Consider the following 19631-nt stretch of genomic DNA (forward strand, 5'->3'; position numbering starts at 1 on the left):
CAATGCATAGATAGGAAAACAGCAAAGAAAGGAATTTTTCTAAAATGGGCCAAGTCACGTCTTCAAGGCCTGTAAGGCTGAAAGATGAAAGCAAGATGGAGTAGAGGAAATGGGGGTTGAGGAGGCGTCACCTGGAGAGCTGCCTGCTTATTGACAGGATCCTAACCAGGCAAGACGCCCTGAAAAACTGACTTCCACTGGCACTGTGTCGGGTTGCTGGGGATGACTGCCTCTGCAGACAGCTGTTTCCAACCAGGTCATTAAATTGCTCTGAGCAGATATGGCTTACGCAGACAGATGCCAGTCATCTGGGTGTTTCCGTTAAGGTTTGGGAAAACCACGCCTCTGTGAAATGCAGTATTTGTCAGCAGGAGCTGCAGGTACAGCCAAGACTAACAGGAGGCCAGCTTTGTGCTCACAGTTCAGTGGAAACAAGAAATTCGGTGCGATGAAGAAGAGACGAAGCACAGCAGGGAGCATTTCCTGTGACGTTTGCGGCTATGATGGCTCATTTACAGGCAGGAAACCTGAATGATATGTTTACTGCTCCTCTAAACAGGCTGTTTTTTGTTATGACTGAAATGATAAACACTTCCACGATAAACTGGATGCGAAGATAGCCAACTGTTTATGACTGTCTGATGTGTAGGTGGCGAGGATTCACAAGGACAACAAAGAGACCTAAAAAAAAAAAAGAAAAAAAAAAAAGAGCGGGGAGTAAAGCTACAAAACAGGAATGATTGTTTTCCTAGAAGAATGCAGCTGAGTTTAAAGCCTATGAGTTGATATCATCCTGCTTATAGCTCACACACACACATAACAATCATGGCAGAGAGTAATAGGCTACACCCTGATTTAACCAAAGGCTTTTTTATGTGAAAAAGAAGAATTATGTTTTCTTTAGCAGATCCTAAAACTATTTCTATAACCAACTTTAAACAGACTCCACACTGTCATTACTAATGCAACAAGAACAGAGCCAATAGTAAGATGCCTCAAAACACACACAGAAAAAATTGAAATCTAAATGAGTCATTTTTCCTTAAAATAAGTAATTTTTTCTTAAAATATGTGCATTTGTTCTTAGATTGAGGAAGTAAGTGAGACGTGTTGCAAATGGAAGAAGACATTTTACATTTAAAATAAGACAAAACAATTGCATTGTCTTATTTCAAGTGCATATTACCCATTTATCTTATTAGTAAGAGTAAAAATACTGATTCCATTGGCATAACATTTTATTTACCTACTGAGATTAAGAGTAAATACATTTGATTTAAAAAAAATTGCTTATTTCTAGGTCATTTTTGCAGTGCAGGTTTAGTAACTTGACAATTTCCATAGCCTTTATCAGTCTCTAAGATGCTTTTTATGCAATACTGTTTAATTGCTAGCATGAAGCCTTTATCATCAGCTGTTGAATAAAAAGACAGGATAGATTAATTTAAGGATGACTCAGAGACTACATATAAAGGACATAATATCAAATCATATTTATTTTAAGGGTAAAAATTCTCATTCAATTGACAGATCAAATTAAGGCCTGGGAGATGTGATACATTTTCCAGGAAATCCACTCCAATGAAGAGCTGTAGTAAAAGTTATTTGGAAAGTTATTTTATGTCCTCACTGCAAAAACGGACAAAAAAAAAAGTTTGAATATCTTTAAGTCTATTTTACCCTAATTTGAGCCGGTAAACAAGGTAATCTAATAGAACAAAATTTTATTATCGCATTAAATTCTATTTGAATCATCCTAGAACCTGATAAAGATTAGATAATTGCTTATTTTCTTAAGATCCAGTTCTGTGAAAGTGCACCCCATACAGTTTTTTTTTTTTTTTTTTTTACTTTTTTTCCTCTAAATATTTCAGATGAGCAAACAAATCAGAAAAAAAATAAACAGAATACGGACAAAGAGTAGCTTTTAACACATGATATTATTTCTTAGTAGAAAAAAGCTTTCAAAACCGAATGAATTGCTCCTAAACTTTAGGCTACAGCCCAGTTTATGAGGTTCGGTAAAAACAGGCTGAACTCAAGGTGAATCTGGATCAGAGCAAAGCTGAAACCCTGTGCTGTCTGCTAGGTGAGGGCAGAGTGAGCTTACGGTAAATAGAAGGAGAACAGCAGGTTCAGCCACCCCTCTTCACCTGAAAGACACAGAGAGGCTGGAGTCCTCACTCTTATATCTATTTACTTGGGAACAGTTGCTGCCATTAAGCATGAATTGGTTATAAAACTGATGCCTAAAGCAGCAAAACTCCCCCACAGCATCACTCTACAGCCACTGTGTTTGGCTGCCAGACTGATGTTTGTTTTCTAAAATCTTGGTTTAATCCTGGATATTACAAGATACCGAACTTGCAACAGATTTTATTTTAACCTCATCAATATACAACATATTTTTTTACCAAGACTCTTTTAGATAGATGTTCTTTTTATTTTGCATGTCTTAGATTCTTATTTTTCCGTAGCGGTCATCAATGGTTTTCACCTTTGCCCAGTCTGTTTGCTGTCCTGACTTTTTAATCCTTTCCACAGTAAATTATATTTTAATTTTCTTTTTGATAATTGAAATCTTTTAGTTTTATTTCAATGATTTAATGATTTTACTTGGCTTGCAGAAATCAGTTAGTTTGGATAATTAAATTAGTTTTTTGATTTGTATATTTAAATGTATATTTATTTTACGCTGTGATCCATGTTGGTTTAGAAGCTGTTATGATCACTGAAGGAAGTCATATTTTCGAAAATCTTATTTTTATCTTATCTTATTTTTTGTTACCTTTGTCTGATAGTATAGGAAGAAAGAAAAATCTGTAAAACAGAAAACGATTTCTATAACATTGCAAACAAAGTAGGTTGACCTAATATAAAAACAAAATATATAAGTTTTTTCTTGCATGTCAAATAGCCATGGAAAATCAAATATTTGTTTTCACTTATAGCGTTTATGAGACAAGGCAAACAGGATAAAAAGAAAGTGTGACACGACTGTAAGTGATGATCCATGTGGAAAGTGGTATGATGCTGAATGAATCTTCCTTTAAAAGTGCAGAAACAGCAGAACAAATCCAGGTTTCTTCATATCAAACCTTTACAATAGAGAAGTAAAACTACTTTTTTTTTTTTTTTTTTTTTTGTAGGCCCGTGTCTTAGCTTGTGCTGGTATTGATTTCAAACTTTAATTCATCCATGGAGGGTTCTTCATACTGTCGTTTGGCACCGCCCTGCTCCACGTGCACACATGGGAGCTGTAGTCATCAGTTTTTATGGATTAAAAAATAGCTACCGTGCTCCCTCTCAGATGCAGGTCTGTGGCATCTTACCTTTGGGTGGTTTGAAACTTTAATGCGTAATCACAAGGAAACCCCATGAGAAAAGCTGCTCCCTAAAATCATAAAGCATTATTGCATCTTTTTTCATAATGGCCACAAATAAACAAACAGCCAATCGCTGAAATAACCCAACAAATGACAGAGAGGCGAGAGAAGGAGAGATGTTCGTCATTGTTTCAAAAAAGTCACAATATCTTTTAATATAAAACACTTTTGTTTTTAACATAATGAGGAATCCATTATCGGGGCCAATCCACTACCACTCGAGCACTGCAGCTGGGGAGGAGGTCCACCTCGACCGCAGCTGACTTCAGCGGTTCCTCTGAGTGCACACAGAAAAGGATTGAAACATGCATTTTACTACATTGTATAAAGTCATAAGCGAAAAAAAAAGAAGAAAAAAATCGGAGGCTGTATATGTTCCATCAATGGCAATGAGCCTCCTGCCGCCTTGTACAGGAGTGTTGGGGGGAGGGGCAGTCTTGGTAGTTGGGCATGTACAGAGATGTCCGTTTGTTTCCTGGCACTTAGTGGGGAAAGTGCCCTCTTCTCTGTTAGACCGACAGCTGAAGGAAAAGCGGAAACTTGGTGTAAGGCAGGATATGACTCAACAGACTTTAGATTTCTTAGATAACACTTGCAGACTTGCTTAATTTTTGACAAACAGCATCTAAGTGCGGCTCCTGTGTTCTGAGGTCCGCACGGTGTTATTTGTAGCTCCTGACAGTAACATTTAGCCGTCTCTGTCTATGTTCGCTCCCCCCAACATGTTGCTGGTGGTGATCAATGAGTGAGGAAGGACATTGTCAACCCAGTCTCTCCCTGCAAAGCAAGCACCTTTTTCCTCTGTCTAAGATCTCCCAGGTAAGTGAGAAGATTTTAGGAGAAATTTAGGAAATTCCTCACTTTTTGTCCTTTTAATACTGACGGCTCTTGGAATACAGGCATTTCATTCCAAACTTTGTCCCTTTCCCCTCCCTCCCTGTTTCTTTTCCAGACACACATTCACACCCACACGGTCACACAACAGAAGCCACAGAGGTGACGGAGGTCACCTTATTGTCTTCTGCCCAAGGCTGCAAGTTCTGCAGAGCGTAGAGGGAGGAATTATGCAGGCAGAGGGGATCTGGCTGCAGCGGCTGGCTCAACGTCTTCTGGAAAGCTTCCTGCTGAAGCTGCAACATCAGCCGGTTGGCCTGCTGCCTCTCTGCCTCTCTTTCCTCAGCAGTTTGTCTCCTTTGGGAAGAAGGAGATGGATGATGTGAGGAGAAGCATTAAAAAAACTAAATGATGTTTAGGTTTGTTAGGCATGCACAAAAAACAAAAAAACTATTATGTAACAGCAATGTCATTTAATGTATTTTTTTTACTTTTTAAAAATAAAAATCAAATAAAATACAAAACATGTAAACATACGTAAATAATTCTGTAGTTGTTTTGTAGTTAGGTCTTGAAATTATTAGTTTAAGAATAAGGGAAAAGTATAAGAACATTTCAGATATTTTTCTCTTAAAATGTACGTCTTAAATATATTCTTAAAAAATGAAAAATATATATTTTTTGCAAAAATTAAAAAAGAGATTCATACACATTTTTTCCAATAAAAAAGACCAAAATGATAGAATAAGATTTAAGTAACATTTATTAAAAGAATACATCTTCTTTTAAAAATGTTTTAGTTTTAAATACTTAATGTAATTAACTCTAAACAAGAAATAAGAAGTATGCGTTTTTAGTACTTATTCAAATATAAACCTAAGGGGTTGTCCAAAGTTTAGATAATTTTTACAAGTGTACAAAACATACATTTAATGCATTTAAATTAATATTCAATTGGTTGTTTTATTTTATATTTTTCTTATTTTATCAGTAACAATTATTTTAGTTTCTAATAATTCTTTTTTTCAGCGATAATAAGATAGAAATGGGGGGGGGGGGGGGGGGGAGTCAGCATTTTTTGTACATTTTTTGGGGAGGGATTTACCATAAAGTGTTGAAAATTGTCAACAACCCCTAAATCCTTACATCACAGAGCTGAAACCTAAATATATAATAGCTTTAAGTTTCTGTCCGTGCTGATGCTGTGAATGAAAAAGAAAAACACAGAAATGGTGCATCCTATATGTAAATTCCCAATTAGATGATTATTGATGGCTTTCTGAAAATGGGTCTGATGCCATGCTTAGAGCAAGGATGGGAAAGCTGAGGGAAACATGCTGCAGGTGAGAAGCTGCTAATAGCAAACTTCTTTGCTGCATCAGAATATTTATTCAGCTCCTGTGCAGCAGGATTTAGCCCCAGGCCACGACGGCTGCTGACTGACATGTGTGACAGGAGTTGGTGTGGTGAAAAGCGGCAGCTGACAGAGGTGTGTGTGTGTGTGTGTGGTTGGGGGGGGGATTCTGCCTCAAGGAGAAAACTCACATCTGCTTTACTGTTTGTTTCAGAGCGACACCAGTAAAGCATATCCTGCTTATCCTGTATATCCGGTACGTCCATTAATTGAAGAGTTTATCCTGATGTGGATTATTTGAGTCCCAAATGATGCCTCCATTTCCAAATGAAATTTCAATTTTATTCACCATTTATATGATTAAAGATGTAAATATAATAATCAGATCAATCTTTATGCTCGTTTCATGATGTCTGTACAAATACCAGCCAATCTTATGAAAATGAGCAGGGGAGACTGAATGACAGGTAAGATGCAGAAGCAGGAGCACACCTCTGCACACCCCCTGCTTCATGCACACCAACCTCCATCCATTAGCCACACATTATTGTTAACAGCATTATCATAATCCGATTCCCCGGCTGTTGATTCGATCATCGTCTTGTTACCAGCATGGTCGTCACGCAAAGACATCCCTCACGCTCATCCGATCAGATGCAGGACTAACAGGGGGGGGACCGTGGCATAAATCTTAGCAAAAGTAGGAAATCAGGAAAACCAGTTAAACCAATTCCCCTGGTACACTTGTGACATGCAGCTCAGTCAGGATTCGCTTTGCTGCCGTTTGATTATGAGCAGACTCGTTTTATTACAACCTGCAATCTCACAAGGATGATGTAAGAGTTGGATGTTTTTTCCTTTCTTTTTTTAAAGCAGGTATTTTAATTTATTTCAAAAAGTATCCATACAGTACAAAAAATAATAAGTCTGATATATAGCCTATAAATAATATAACTAGTGATCATTTTGATTGGGGAAAGCATGGCTATTGAGATGACTTTTCTCTCTTTTCTGCATATACATATCAGAGAAATGCAATATTCTGTAGAAATCCCCTTAATAGGACATGCAGCTGTATGGAGGGTTAAAGGGTTCAAAATAAAACTAATAAATATAGAATGAAATAAACAGATGTAAATATATTATGAAATAACAAACTGTACTATTTAATTATTAAATGTACCATTTAGTTAATTCATACATTAGCATACTTAAATGTACCATTAAAATATTAAATTTAATATTAAATAATTACATTGGTCATCAATAAATTAAATATGACTGTTAAATTTTGACATTAAATAATTAAATCATTAAATGTCCTTTAAAAAAATAAATTCACTAGCAAACATTTAATATTTTTACTCTATTTATTTATTCTATGGCGTCTTCTAATTAAATTATTTCAAACGTCTGCTTCCTCCATTAAATTCAGAGGGCGGGACTAGAGAGACTCAGCCGTCTGATTGGCTGCTTTTCACTAAACAGGACAAGACCAATTCTTCCCTTCTTTTGTTTTACTCTAAATTTAATATCTTTAATATTTCTTAAAGAGTTGGACATAAATTTAAAAAACGTGTTGGAATTTATTTTTTGCACATTTGTTGAGAAACTCCAGCCTCTACATGAATAACTTGATCCAAATAATATATAATAAGCTTTTGAGATAGCTTGCTGTTGTCTGGCATAGTGGGAGCTGCCACACAATTCAGCAGAATCAACATAAGTCCCGCCCACTGAGTGACACCAGCTCACGTTCTCTGTTAACATTTTTTGGGGCCAAACTGGTCATAAGGAGGCTGAAGTTGCACAGTAATCAAAGTTATTTAATGTTATTTATTTATTTAATTGTAAATCTAATTATTATTTAATTATATGTTTATTTGTTTTGTTATGCATTTAAACACGGTTATTTGATGTTATATCTATTTCATTTTAACTCTCTCTAAAGGTGTGTAATGTGATCATGAAGTAAGCAGAAAACCAAGATGCTGGTTCCACCATCCCCACAGTGATACATAACGGCTACAGCATCATTTTTTTGGGATGCTTTTTGAAGCAAACCTGGAATAAAAGCTATTAGTGGCTGAGAGATAGATGAGGCTGGGGAGGAAGCTTAGTTTACCCTCCAGCAGAAAACAGAGCTCCAGATGAGATGATAACCCAAAACACTTTGAATTATTGCAACAACAAAAAAACGTGACTTAAAGATATTGTGGAGGATGATCTTTTTCCGGGTGGATCATCAAAATAAGTGGTCCTCCTAATTGTCAATCATGCTGGTGATATGTTAACGTAAGGCCGTCCTACGTGCTTGCCCCCATTTTCACTTACTGGTGGGGAGTCTGACATAGTGGAATAATTGCAAATCTTCTTTTGGAAAGTAATCTTGTATAAGCGATGTAAACAGCGAGTTTTAAACAGAGCGTGCACGAGGAGGAATGGGCTTGTGCACGCTCTTACACACTTCTATAAGGTGTTCCCTCTCCAGCGGGTTCAGGGTTGTGCAAAAGCTTTTTTTTTTTAAGCAGAGAGGGCAAGTCTTTCCAAATAATTTGTTAAAATCCGCTATGATACATTTACCAGTAATATAAATTGATATTAAATAAGACATTCAGATTATGTTTATAATTTCCCTTCTTTGACACATTTAAACAATTCTTTCTGTTATCTGTCATATAAAATCCCAAGAAATTATTTACTTGATGTAATGTGACAAAAAAAAACTATTGTTGTTATCATAAGGCACTGTATTTATACCGCCAATAAATTTACTCCAACATGCAAAAACCTTTTTACTGTTTTTCGATCTGTGATCACCATGAAAAACATTTAAAACGCATTAAGCTCATTTAAGCATAAAAACTCTTAAGGTAATGACTTAAGGTAATTTAGCTCTCTGTAATTTGCTTATGAAATATACGTCCTGCTCCTTTAACAATAGGCAGGGCATTATAATTTGATTATCTACTCGTTTACCTCCGATTGGCTATAAACAACAGTAAGAATGATGAGAAAGTGTGTGTCTGTGTGTGGATTTGGCAGACGGCTCCTCCTGTGAGTGTTTCAGTATTGCTTTGGACAGCAGGTTTCTAAAAGGCCTTTCAGGAGGCTCACCAGTAATTGTGCTTGGTCAAGTAAACTGACCTGGACAGGCAGCTAAGCTAAGCAGAATAGGTGTTTTGTTTTACAAGCCCTTCAATAATTTGTCTTTAGGTAGGGTAAAATGTTACAGATCAGTTTAAAAGGTGACATCCTGAGCTGCCAGTTTAAGACAAGAATAAGATGTGATTCCCTTGCTGGTTAAATTGACTTCAATCTTTTAGTTTTGCTTTAAGGAATTTGATCCAAGGACAAAAAAACACAATGTAGCACTTGAAAAAGACAATGAACATGCTTCAATTCCACAGTGGAGGAAAACTTCTTCCCCCCTCGCTGCAGTCTTACCGCCATTTTGTCCGCCTGTTCTGAAACCAGGTCTTGACTTGTGCATCCGTCATCTTCAGGGCTTTTGCCAGAGTGGCACGCTCAGCTGACGCCAGGTACTTCTGTCGATGGAAGCGTTTCTCCAACTCGCAGATCTGCACCCGGCTGAAAGAGGTGCGGGGCTTTTTTCTCTTGGGCGGCGTCCGGTTCTGGTACGGGTGGCCGATGCGGCGGGTCACAGAGAAAGGTGAGAGGGCGGCTGGAAAATTGGGCGGGAAAAAAAAAAAAGGTTTGACTTTCACAAAATTCAGCTTGATCATTTCATTTGTTTCTGAAACTTGATTAGTAGAAAGTCACAGACACAAAATATAAAAAGCTATTTTCTAATGCCTGTTTTGTCTGAATGCTGAAAATGTTCTAATACAAAATGTAGATGAATATTTATGACTGATTCCACAAAATTAGCAAAGGCAATGTAATGCTTTAAAACAGATCAGCTGAAAGAGTGAAACATGGTTATTTAGTGGTTGGGGGTGACTCACCTGGGCAAGCCCCCTTTGGAAAAGGATAGTCTGCCAGAAGACCATTGCTGTCTCTCAGGTGAGCAAGCTCAGGATAATAGCATTTAGCTAATGTCTCCACCGTGCTCCAGACAGGGACCCTCCCGATGTCTGCCTTGGGGAGAGGACAGAGGGACCCGGCAGCCTCCGGCCCCCCTGTGGCCTCCCCAGCTCGGTTCTCCTCTGCCTCCTCCCCTAAAGGAAAGGGAGACACAGTCAGGTCCCACATCTGGAGTACAGCAGCAGCAGCAGCCGGGCTGGCACCGACCCATAGCAGCTAATCATATGAAGGAGGCCTAAATGATGAACAGACTCTACTTTAATGACATTTACTGCTGCTCTCTAAAAGTTGGTCTTTATAACCACAAAATGAGATATGTCTCATTCAGAGAAAAACGAGAGAGGACTTACAGGGTTATAAAGATAAATCAAACACAAACAGGCTGTCTATAAAAAGAACTTTGAATGAGCTTTTAATGTTAGAATGAAAAACTAATGAAATACAGAAGCTAGGAGCAGATTGTCCTTCAACAAAATACATAATAACTGATTAAAAACAAACTCAGTATTTGCACAAACATGAATTACGTCATTAAGCTCTTAAGTGGTTACATCTTTTCCAAACATGCATATGCTTCAGATTTCCACCGCAGGTCTGATGTGGTGGTTTTTGATATGGGTGATATGGCTAACAACCCAGGGCACACTTCCTGCAGGGTGTAATGGACAACTATTTATCCATTACGCCAACGAGAACTTTTCAATTGCTGTTTTGCATGTCCGGTAAATGGTGAGATGCTGGTCAGAGTTAATAAATATACGGCTGCAGATTGCAGCTATGCAATGAGGCTTAAAGGAATCTAATTCACAGCTTGGAACATGCCCCTGTTTAAAAGGTTTTTTAATACGTTCTATGGTTTTGGAGACTGTTTCAGCTGTAAACTGGAGCTATAAAAATAAAAATCAGTTCTGGTTCAAAAGCGTAAATCCATCTACTGGTCACACATGAACTGGGTTATTTTAAATACACTTCAAGATGCAGAAAAGCCTTATTTTGCTTTAAGCCTTTTAATTTCCATTTTAGGGATTAAAGCCTGGCCTAAATTAAGAGAAACACAACTTTCAGTTTCTTTTTCTCCATGTGCATCCCTTTAAAATGATAAAATAAAGATCTTACAGTTGGTGTTTTTCTTTTCTGCGTTTTCACATGCTGGTTATTAATGACAACATATCCCCTGCATCATAAAATATCTATGAATCCTGTCTATTTTGTCAGCCCTGGGTAAACAGATGATCGATAAATGTAACGAGATCGTTGGCCAAAGATCCACTCTGCAGCTACAGTCTCCTTCTGAATGGAAAGTCAAAAGTAAATGAAAATTTAAATGCTATTTTTTTTTAAAAGCTGCGGATGTTTGTGTCGTTCTTTCCCGGCAAGCTGTTTGCTATCTTGCTTACAGGGTGTTTATTTGTTTTGTCAGAGAAGCTCACCAGGAGCAGAAATGAATATGAAAACATCTGCATAGGTGTCCCCCCCGGGGCTGCGTGCTGCTACCAGAGTTTCAGCGAGCTAAAAATTCATTTGCCCACAGACACAATGACAATTTGGATGGGAAATGGAACATGAAGCTATTACCCGCTCTGCAGTCATTTCCAAGGAGCTGCCAGAGTCCCCTGGTGGTGCTGAACACGATTGGCAAATTGAGGCACACACCAGCGAATGATTTGTAAAGAAAAGATGAGCAACTAGATTCTGCTCTAACGGTGGGTCACATAAAGTTTACATCAACGTTACGTAAATAAGCAACACACGCTGGGGATATGACATGGAGAGCTGCACACTTGCAGCCAGCCTAACCCTGACCTCTCTGCTCACTTCTCTTATATTTTTAATGTTCTATTATATTTTTATTGGATCATAATACAGCTTCACATTACGTCTACATTGATAAGCGGTCAGTAATAATAAAATTGCAATTGCACCCAACTGATGCACCTTTTGGGGCATGCAAAACCCTCTCCTGTATCCAATCAAAACTTTACATAAACAAAACGAAAATAAACACTTTTATTTCTTTAACTTCACTGGAAGTGGTTTGCAACACCTTTACAGTCATAATGACTGACTTTTAGAGAAATTGTTGCCTAAATCAGCTTGATGCCTTGCAGGTCATGGAGGGAGAGCACAGAGGAGGCCTGCTGTTGCTCCCAGCAGCAGGTCTGGCCAAATAATCCTGCATTAGGAGGCTATTTCAGGCCATCTGCGGCCTAACTAATGGGCCAGGCGCATACGAGCACGTTCAGAGGCAACCAAACAAGCTGCAGGCTCTTTTGGGGATGCCAACTGCAGCAAGGCATTACTTTACAGCGTCTGAAACGCAGCTGAACTTGTTTTACATGTGTGCTGTTGTGATGTATGAGCCAGATGTAAAAGGTGGTATAATCTGAAGAATATGAGTATATTAAAATAAAATGGAAATCTAATATCCAAAACACATTTTTTTTATAAGGATAATAAGGTCTTTTTTTTTACCATTTGCCTTTGAGTATTATTCAAAATCACATAAAATGCTATTTTAAAGTAGGTCTCAGTAAAGAACTATGACCACAAACAGTAATGTATAAAATAAATATTATTCTAATAGTAATAAAAGCTTTTAGCTATTTTATCTCATAATTACTTATTTAATAGCGCCGACATAAGATCATCTAATCACTTTAACAGCTCAGTAATGAGTCTATGGAGCTGATGATTAGGAAGGATCACATTAAAACCCTTCAATGTAAAAGCAAATAATAGAAATTCTGCAGATCGATTTCACTTTCACTCTTTTATCAAATTAAAAATCGAAAAATTAAGGAAAAAAAAGAAATGCGTTGGAAAAAAGAAAATCTCCTTCCTCTGTAACACAATTTAGCATACGCATTATCGAAAAAATAAAATGCCACCGTGGAGAATATGTTTCCCATAATAAAACCACTTATACTTAATAACACTTCTCGGTGACAGCGCCTCCCTTCCCCACTGCGGATATTACCTCTGCAGCAATCTAATAAATATATCCGCGAAGGATTCTAAGGGGGGATATTGAAATATAACGTGAACATACATTGCTATTTATTACACAACACGGAACAAAAAGGAGAGGACTCTGTTTTCCGTCACACTGATGGAAAAACAAGCAGCGCAGGGAGGAGTTATGCAGCTCTGAAGCAGAAATTTACTGCAGAGAGAAATGCTGTAATTATGCTTTATTGCTGCTGGGTGAATTATGGAGCTGCTCATCTGGATCCTCACACTGAAATGCGTCAATAATCCACATTATTGATGCATGAAAGTCAAAAACATTATTATTATTAGCGGATGTGAAGATAAAAAAATGCTCATTTCCTGGATTATTTAAATTTTGCTTGGAATTATTAAGATTTTTAACCTTTTTTATTGGATATACATTTTTTATTGTATATTAAAATGAAAACATATATATATCATATAACTTTTCCTTTTTTATTGATGTTTAAATTCACGTTTTTAATTTAGCTTAATGAAAAATGTGGACTGACTATTAAAAAAATATTTAGACTTCTCTTGATTTATTTATTTATTTATTTATTCCTGCTTTCTATAATTATTTGGTCCAATTTAATATTAAGCAGGTGCGCATTTTCCAGAATGAGATAATAAGGAAACAATAACTTCAAGATTTAAACTCAATTTTTAAAAAGACACGTTTTATTTCACATTAGGGGATGAATTGATCATATCCATGGAAAATAAACGTAAAATAGGACATAAATCAGCTCTGACTGATTGGGTATTAGATTATAACTCTCAGCCCATTTTACAGGCGCATTACTTGGGCTTATAACGTCCTATACATCTTCATTTCTTTTTTTTCTTTTTCTTTTTTTTTTTGGGTCTGGCTGACTGCGTTGGCCACCGTAATGAACGGTACTGAATTTCTGTCCCATATAAGGTGAAAAACGAGAATCTGCTTCGCAGTTTAGCGGGTTTCGTTTACATCCCTGCAAAAGCAGCTCCAATGAGCGCCAGACTTGCAGCCCAAAAGGCGCAATGATTGAGCCGCGCTGGAGCGCACTTTGTCTCCTCCAGTTTCACCTTGGAGGGGCGATGGTGGAGGAGGGGGGGGGGGGTGAGCAGAAACAGTAAAACCCACCAAGCAGAGGGATGATTTATAGGGTTTTTAAAACAAACACTGAGATGTTTCTATGTCCTGTTGGAGAGAGGATCACGGGGCGATGGTGCGGATCTTCTGCTGATCAATACAGAGGGAAGGATAGATGCAGGGAAATAATTACACAAAGCCAGGAGAAATTAAACGAGGGGCCCTCTGTGACTATGAGTAAAACTGATAAGTCTATTTACACTGTATCTTTTTGCAGATGACATATCGTCCACCAGTACTGAATAATTAATCAGGTAGAAGGAGGTGAAATATGAATATTTAATGCATGTAGAGTAGGGCGCATTTCCAGGATGTTTCATTCGAAAAATCAAGAGCTTATTAAAAAAAAAATAAAAATCGACTTGTGGAATTTTATGATAAACGCTTATCTCATTTGTTTAAATATTTTCCTACAAGTTTCAGATCTGATAGCGCTTTGTTTGTATTTATAGTTAGAGAGTAAAATTTATATATATATGAATGAAACATTCTTTGGATATTTTACTCAGACTTTAGTTTTATTTGTAAAAGAAAGCGCTCTGTGTGACATAGAAATAAATTAAATCATAACGTTAGACATAAAATGTAGAAAATGACTTTCATTTGGAAAATTATATTACACTGAAAAATAATCTGCAACCGTTTTTAGACTTTAGACTTTAGACAGATTTTGTTTTTCATTTTGTTTACAAAAGTGTAAAACAAAAAGAAATTTTGTTTGGAAACAGCTCACTGGACAATTTCTTTTTTTTTTAAAAGGGCAGCCTTGAAAAATAGTAACAATGACTGTAAATGTACAGTTCTAACCATTTTTTTTTCTTTGGCATTTACTCAATCATATTTTATGTCCTACTCTGGTAACATGAACAATTCTGTTAAAGTAACTGATTAAGTAAATGAAAAAAAAGGTTACATTTTTTCAGTGTATTTTTTTGTTAAAAAAAAAATATATAGAAAATAAGAAATACATTAAAGTTTTATAATTTTGCAAAATTAGAAATATTATTTTTTTAAATATAATTTATTTAGTCTACAATTTAGAAACAAGTGAAAATACATAAATAGTTGTATTTAAAATGTGTCGTCACACAGAAAAAAATGCCGTAAAATATTGAATCCGTTTATATCTAAAATATTATGAATGAAATAACAGTTTTAATCACAGATTATTATTTCTACGACTCATGCTTCTGCCTTCTCTAATTTATTTAGAGGAAGAAAAAAAATCATCCTCATAAAAGAAAAAAACGGAGGAGCGCCGCTATCAGTCATCCGCAGTAAATGGAGAGTGATTGTCCAATACTGATTCATCAGCACGTCTGTGTCAATTTCTGCTCTCGTTCATCAGGCTGTCCTTCCAGCATAATAAAAGTGATTCTCTGAGCGTCTGTATGATTCCATATAGATTAAAACCTAAAGATTAAAACACCCGCTACGCTTTAGTGAGATCCTCTCCAAGCCTGCGCTACTGATCTCTCATTTGATATTTATTATAGTCAGTGCGTAAAACTGAATTTTACAGGAATGAAATATATATACATATAGCAAAATCATCATAAATCTTTTTTTTTTTTTTTTTTTTTTTACCTGTTAGTCTGTCCTTGGCAAACCTCCTACTGCTCTCCATCCACGGAAAGGTGAAGTTGGCCGGATTCCCCATCCCCATCCCGGCCACCGCGGGGATTCCGGGGGGTGGATGAGGCGCGGCGGCCGCTGACGGTGGAGGCGGAGGCGGCATGGGTCTGTGCGCCGGCACACGGATCACCCCGCCCGAGTTCCCGGAGTTCACATTCACGTTCATGTTCATGCTGACGTTCATGTTCATGTTGACGTTGTAGGAGCAGGCCGGGTTGTAGACGCTGTTGTAGCCGTTGCTGTAGACGTTGGGGGCCAGCGCGTAATCCGGGTCTCCAGTCCGGTTGGGCAGCATGCAGCCGCTGGACTGGTCCGAGCTGTTGAGGATTTGGTCAATTCCGAAGCTGATGGGCTCATGCTGCTCCTGGTGCGTTTGGTTCACCTCCTCGATCCCAGTCTGCTCCATACCTTTATTTCAACGATGACCTCGCTAGAAGTAGTATTTTTTATGAGTCTTGGGAAATAAAACAGGCGCTCTTACAGGATTGTTCTGTTTAATTAAACTCCAAGGAAACCAACAACGCGTCCAATGCTGTCCGAAATCATGCCATTATTTCTGTCCAGCAGTTGGATCGGGTGTTTCCTAAATTAAATGCCAATCCGTCTGGCTGAGAAAAATCTGAGCCTATCCATCTTTAACAGCGCTCCCTATCCAAGTGAATTACAAAGCAGGGAAGCGAGGAAAACCCGTCGTCGATGGGTGACGAATATCCAGAGAAGTTTACTCACTGACCAAAATCCGCGATTCTGAGATGAAGCAGCTCTCTGGAGAGACTTGATGCGCTTTGTTCGCCTACTCTGGCAGAGGCAATCCATACGCAGGAGACATGGCAAAATAATCGAGTTCCTCAAAAACAGAAACAACTGGCTGACACCAGAAGGAAGGGAAGAACAGATGAAAACAACAACAACAACAATAATAATAAAGCGCTGACCTCGCAGGCTTGGGTATTAATTGGAAGTGAGCGCTGAAAGAGGGCTCTGTGGTGCTGAATGGCGAAGTGCGCTCGCAAGCGTTTCAGCAGGTGAGACTGCCCTCTGCGTAACAGCGTAAAAGGCAGCCATTCGGTCCTCCAAGCAGCCCTCCCTCCATCTCCTCCTCCTCTTCCTCCTCCTTCCTCCACCATCAGGATAGTTGTTTTGCTAGGATGTCTTAAAGAGGCCGCAGCATGTATTTGTGCAGCATTTCGGGTGTTTAATGATTTGCGCATTATAATTCAACATTATTGCGCGTTCAAATTGAAACTGAGACGCAATCTGAAGATCAGTATTTCGGTAGATCAAAATTGGATTTCTGTCTTTATGGATAAATGGGTCAACCCATAAAAATAGTAGGGTTGTCTCCCTCTGCATGCATCACAAAATGCGTGCGCTTATTGTTGGATAATGTTCTTGCACAGCATAAACAAGGATAAATATGTTACCCCTTCATTTTTAGCTTGATTTAAACTTACTGCATGTATGAAATAACCTGAAACACCCTTTTCTTCTAAAATATTTTATAGTGCTTAGAATGATAAAAAGATTAAGTCAAAAGTGAATTGATTTTGGCTAAAAATAACATTGACCATGAAAAGCCTGCCTAGTGCATCACTGAATTGAAATACTCCATTTTAATAAAAGAAAAAAAAATTGAACTCAAATTTTCTATGTGTACGTTCAATAATTTAAAGGTTTCCTGAATAAATAAGTTACTGTAAGTTAGACATTTCATCCCAAAATGAACAAAGAAATAAACACTAATTTGAATGCATTCAGAATATATATATAAAAAAAATTAAATGAATTCTCACTCTAAAATTAAAAATGAAGCCATTTATTAAAATTTGAACTAACTGACTGAAAATTTGAGATATTTTTGTTAATTTTGTTTTAAAATAACAACAACAGCGTGATTCTGTTTGGTTAATTTGCAAAAGCAGTTCACTTCCCACCTTTGATCTTCACTAGAGCATCTTCAATCCCTCATATGCCCAACTAAGCAGATGCAAGATATGTTTAAGTATTATCTCAAAATTGATTTTAAAATTATTATTATTATTATTATTATTATTATAGAAACATTTCAGCTATCATTTAATATGAACATTATAGATACTGTGACACTTTTGGAGCTCCATAGAACATTTGCAGTAAATAAATATATTAAAACAAACAAACCCTTTTTCTTCTCCTTTTTTCCATCAGTATCAACATTATATAAATTCATTTCAGGAACACTGATCTGTGTGGTTCAGTAACTGGGTCACCAGACTGAAGGGAGCAAGGGTCACTGAAGTATTTGGATACCTGAAGGCATAAGCCGCTGCATTTGTTTTTGGAAACTTAAGGGCAGATACTTTTTTAAAGATCATGACCCACTTTGCATGTTTTCCATTCAAAATCGAGATAATGATAATCCAGCATAAATTATAATATAGTATAAAGAAAGCTGCACAAAAAAAGGAAAACCAGCACATACAAAGTCCAACGAGGCCAACAGGGCATTTTATCATGACCAGACCAAGATTGTTTGGAGCCCTGCACGTTTGCACCAATGCATTTAGCGCGGTGCTTGCGCTACAACGCAGTGGGCAGATTTATGCGAGTTAGGCGGGTTGAAGCAATAATTTGTTGCACTTTGAGGGAGAATGAAGCCATAAATTAGCTGCCATTGTCGGGAAGTGTGCAGCACATATAGGTCTGCTTAAAAGGCACTGATGGGCTCATTTCACTACATGATAGATAGATAGATAGATAGATAGATAGATAGATAGATAGATAGATAGATAGATAGATAGATAGATAGATAGATAGATAGATAGATAGATAGATAGATAGATAGATAGATAGATAGATAGATAGATAGATAGATAGATAGATAGATAGATAGATAGATAGATAGATAGATAGATAGATAGATAGATAGATAGATAGATAGATAGATAGATAGATAGATAGATAGATAGATAGATGTTAAACATATGCAAGCCGCTGTGAAAAGTGGTCCATCTGATTTGCACAGATTATTTAACCTTTCTCCGCCTGAAGCGACGACGTTGATCGCCGGGGTCTCAATTCAATAAAGATGAAAAATGGCTCATAATAAAAGCGCGACACGGGGAAAAACGAATTTAATATATCACCGTTTTATTACGCACTTATTTCACTTTCCGTGCGAATAAAGATATCTCTCAACTGCACAAGGTGGCTAGAGGGAAGCATAAAAATCAATTGTGTGGATGCTGAGGCCATATCAATAACGGGGTGCGCGCACGATGAACGGCTGCGGAGGAAAACATCGCCGCTGCTCGGCCTGTTTATGTTTGCGCGTCACAGGGAAATGAATTGAACAGGGAGGAGAGGATTCACGGAGCATCAGATCAGCTTACTGGGGAGGTAATTGGCCGTTTATGCAAAAACAGGAAGATCTATGGGCAGGAGGAGGGAAAACAGTGTTTGATAGTCTACTGGTCCGTAAACTATCCCTCTTTCGGCTGATGCAGCTGCAGATATGTGACGTCTGCCATTGCAAACCCACGCATGAAGGAAGGAGCAGGGTTTCCCTTTCACACCTGGAAGAAGTAAGCAACAGTCAAAAAAAAATGGGAGAAAATCTGTATTTAGTCTAAACTGATTTGTAGGTCTATATTACAATAAATTGGTCCACAATTAATAAATATGCATTTAATGAGGTGCACCTTTGTCTGCGGATTAATCCAGGTTTTTTTAAATTATTATTATTACAAATAGCCTATACCCGACCCAAGGCAAAAGCAGTTTAATTATACCTTTGTCAGTACATGCTTTAAATATTTATTTTAATCCGTTTTATTTCTTTAGTTCCAAACAGTTTATAAGAACATTTGTTTTTCTTTTTTCTATAACACATAAAAGTTTTAGTTCATGTTACCTCACACTTCATGGAATTAGTCAAAGTCACTTTGGTTTTCTAGGCAAATAAAGCAATAGCAGTGCATTTTAGACCTATTGTTAATGACCAGTCAAATACAATCTGATATAATTATTATATTATTCATAAATACACTTTTTATCTTTACTCATTGTTTAATTTTGCAATTTCATGGTTTATATAATTAATTTATAACCATATAAATCCCTTAATATATAACAAACCTCCTGATCCAGAAGTTATTCAAAACTTAAACAGTGTTTGTGAATATTTGATACACTATATACCGTTTATTCACAAAGATGTGGGACCAAGTCCTGAGACTTGTGATACACCACAAGTAACCCTTAGCAAATC

The 19631-nt window shown here is 37.2% G+C and overlaps 1 protein-coding gene across 3 annotated transcripts; it reads right to left on the reverse strand.

Annotated features, from left to right (window-relative positions):
• Window positions 1-3123: 3123 nt before the first annotated feature.
• tlx2 (T cell leukemia homeobox 2) lies at window positions 3124-16452 on the reverse strand. 3 transcript variants are annotated; one of them, XM_038308226.1, is made up of 5 exons: window positions 15335-16444; window positions 9543-9755; window positions 9022-9259; window positions 4397-4577; window positions 3124-3907 (listed from the first exon to the last, which is right to left on the reverse strand). In XM_038308226.1, the coding sequence occupies exons 1-5, from the start codon at window positions 15786-15788 to the stop codon at window positions 3896-3898; spliced, it is 1098 nt and encodes a 365-aa protein (XP_038164154.1). In that variant the 5' UTR covers window positions 15789-16444; the 3' UTR covers window positions 3124-3895. The 3 variants fall into 3 exon arrangements, with proteins under 3 accessions (XP_038164154.1, XP_038164148.1, XP_038164162.1); XM_038308220.1 differs by lacking the exon at window positions 3124-3907 and having other exon boundaries at window positions 4346-4577; window positions 15335-16450; XM_038308234.1 differs by lacking the exons at window positions 3124-3907; window positions 9543-9755 and having other exon boundaries at window positions 4346-4577; window positions 15335-16452.
• Between the last annotated feature and the right edge of the window lie 3179 nt (window positions 16453-19631).

The sequence above is a fragment of the Cyprinodon tularosa genome, unplaced genomic scaffold (assembly GCF_016077235.1).
Source record: "Cyprinodon tularosa strain WSP-4 unplaced genomic scaffold, ASM1607723v1 ctg117, whole genome shotgun sequence".
Taxonomy (NCBI): domain Eukaryota; kingdom Metazoa; phylum Chordata; class Actinopteri; order Cyprinodontiformes; family Cyprinodontidae; genus Cyprinodon; species Cyprinodon tularosa.

Coding starts and splice junctions, on each gene's coding strand:
- tlx2 (XM_038308220.1), bottom strand. CDS start 15,788: ATGGAGCAGACTGGGATCGAGGAGGTGAACCAAACGCACCAGGAGCAG. Junction 9,756..15,334: donor TGCCAAGGACAGACTAACAG/GTAAAAAAAAAA, acceptor CCTTTCCTTTAG/GGGAGGAGGCAGAGGAGAAC. Junction 4,578..9,021: donor AACAGGCGGACAAAATGGCG/GTAAGACTGCAG, acceptor TTCTTCCCAAAG/GAGACAAACTGCTGAGGAAA.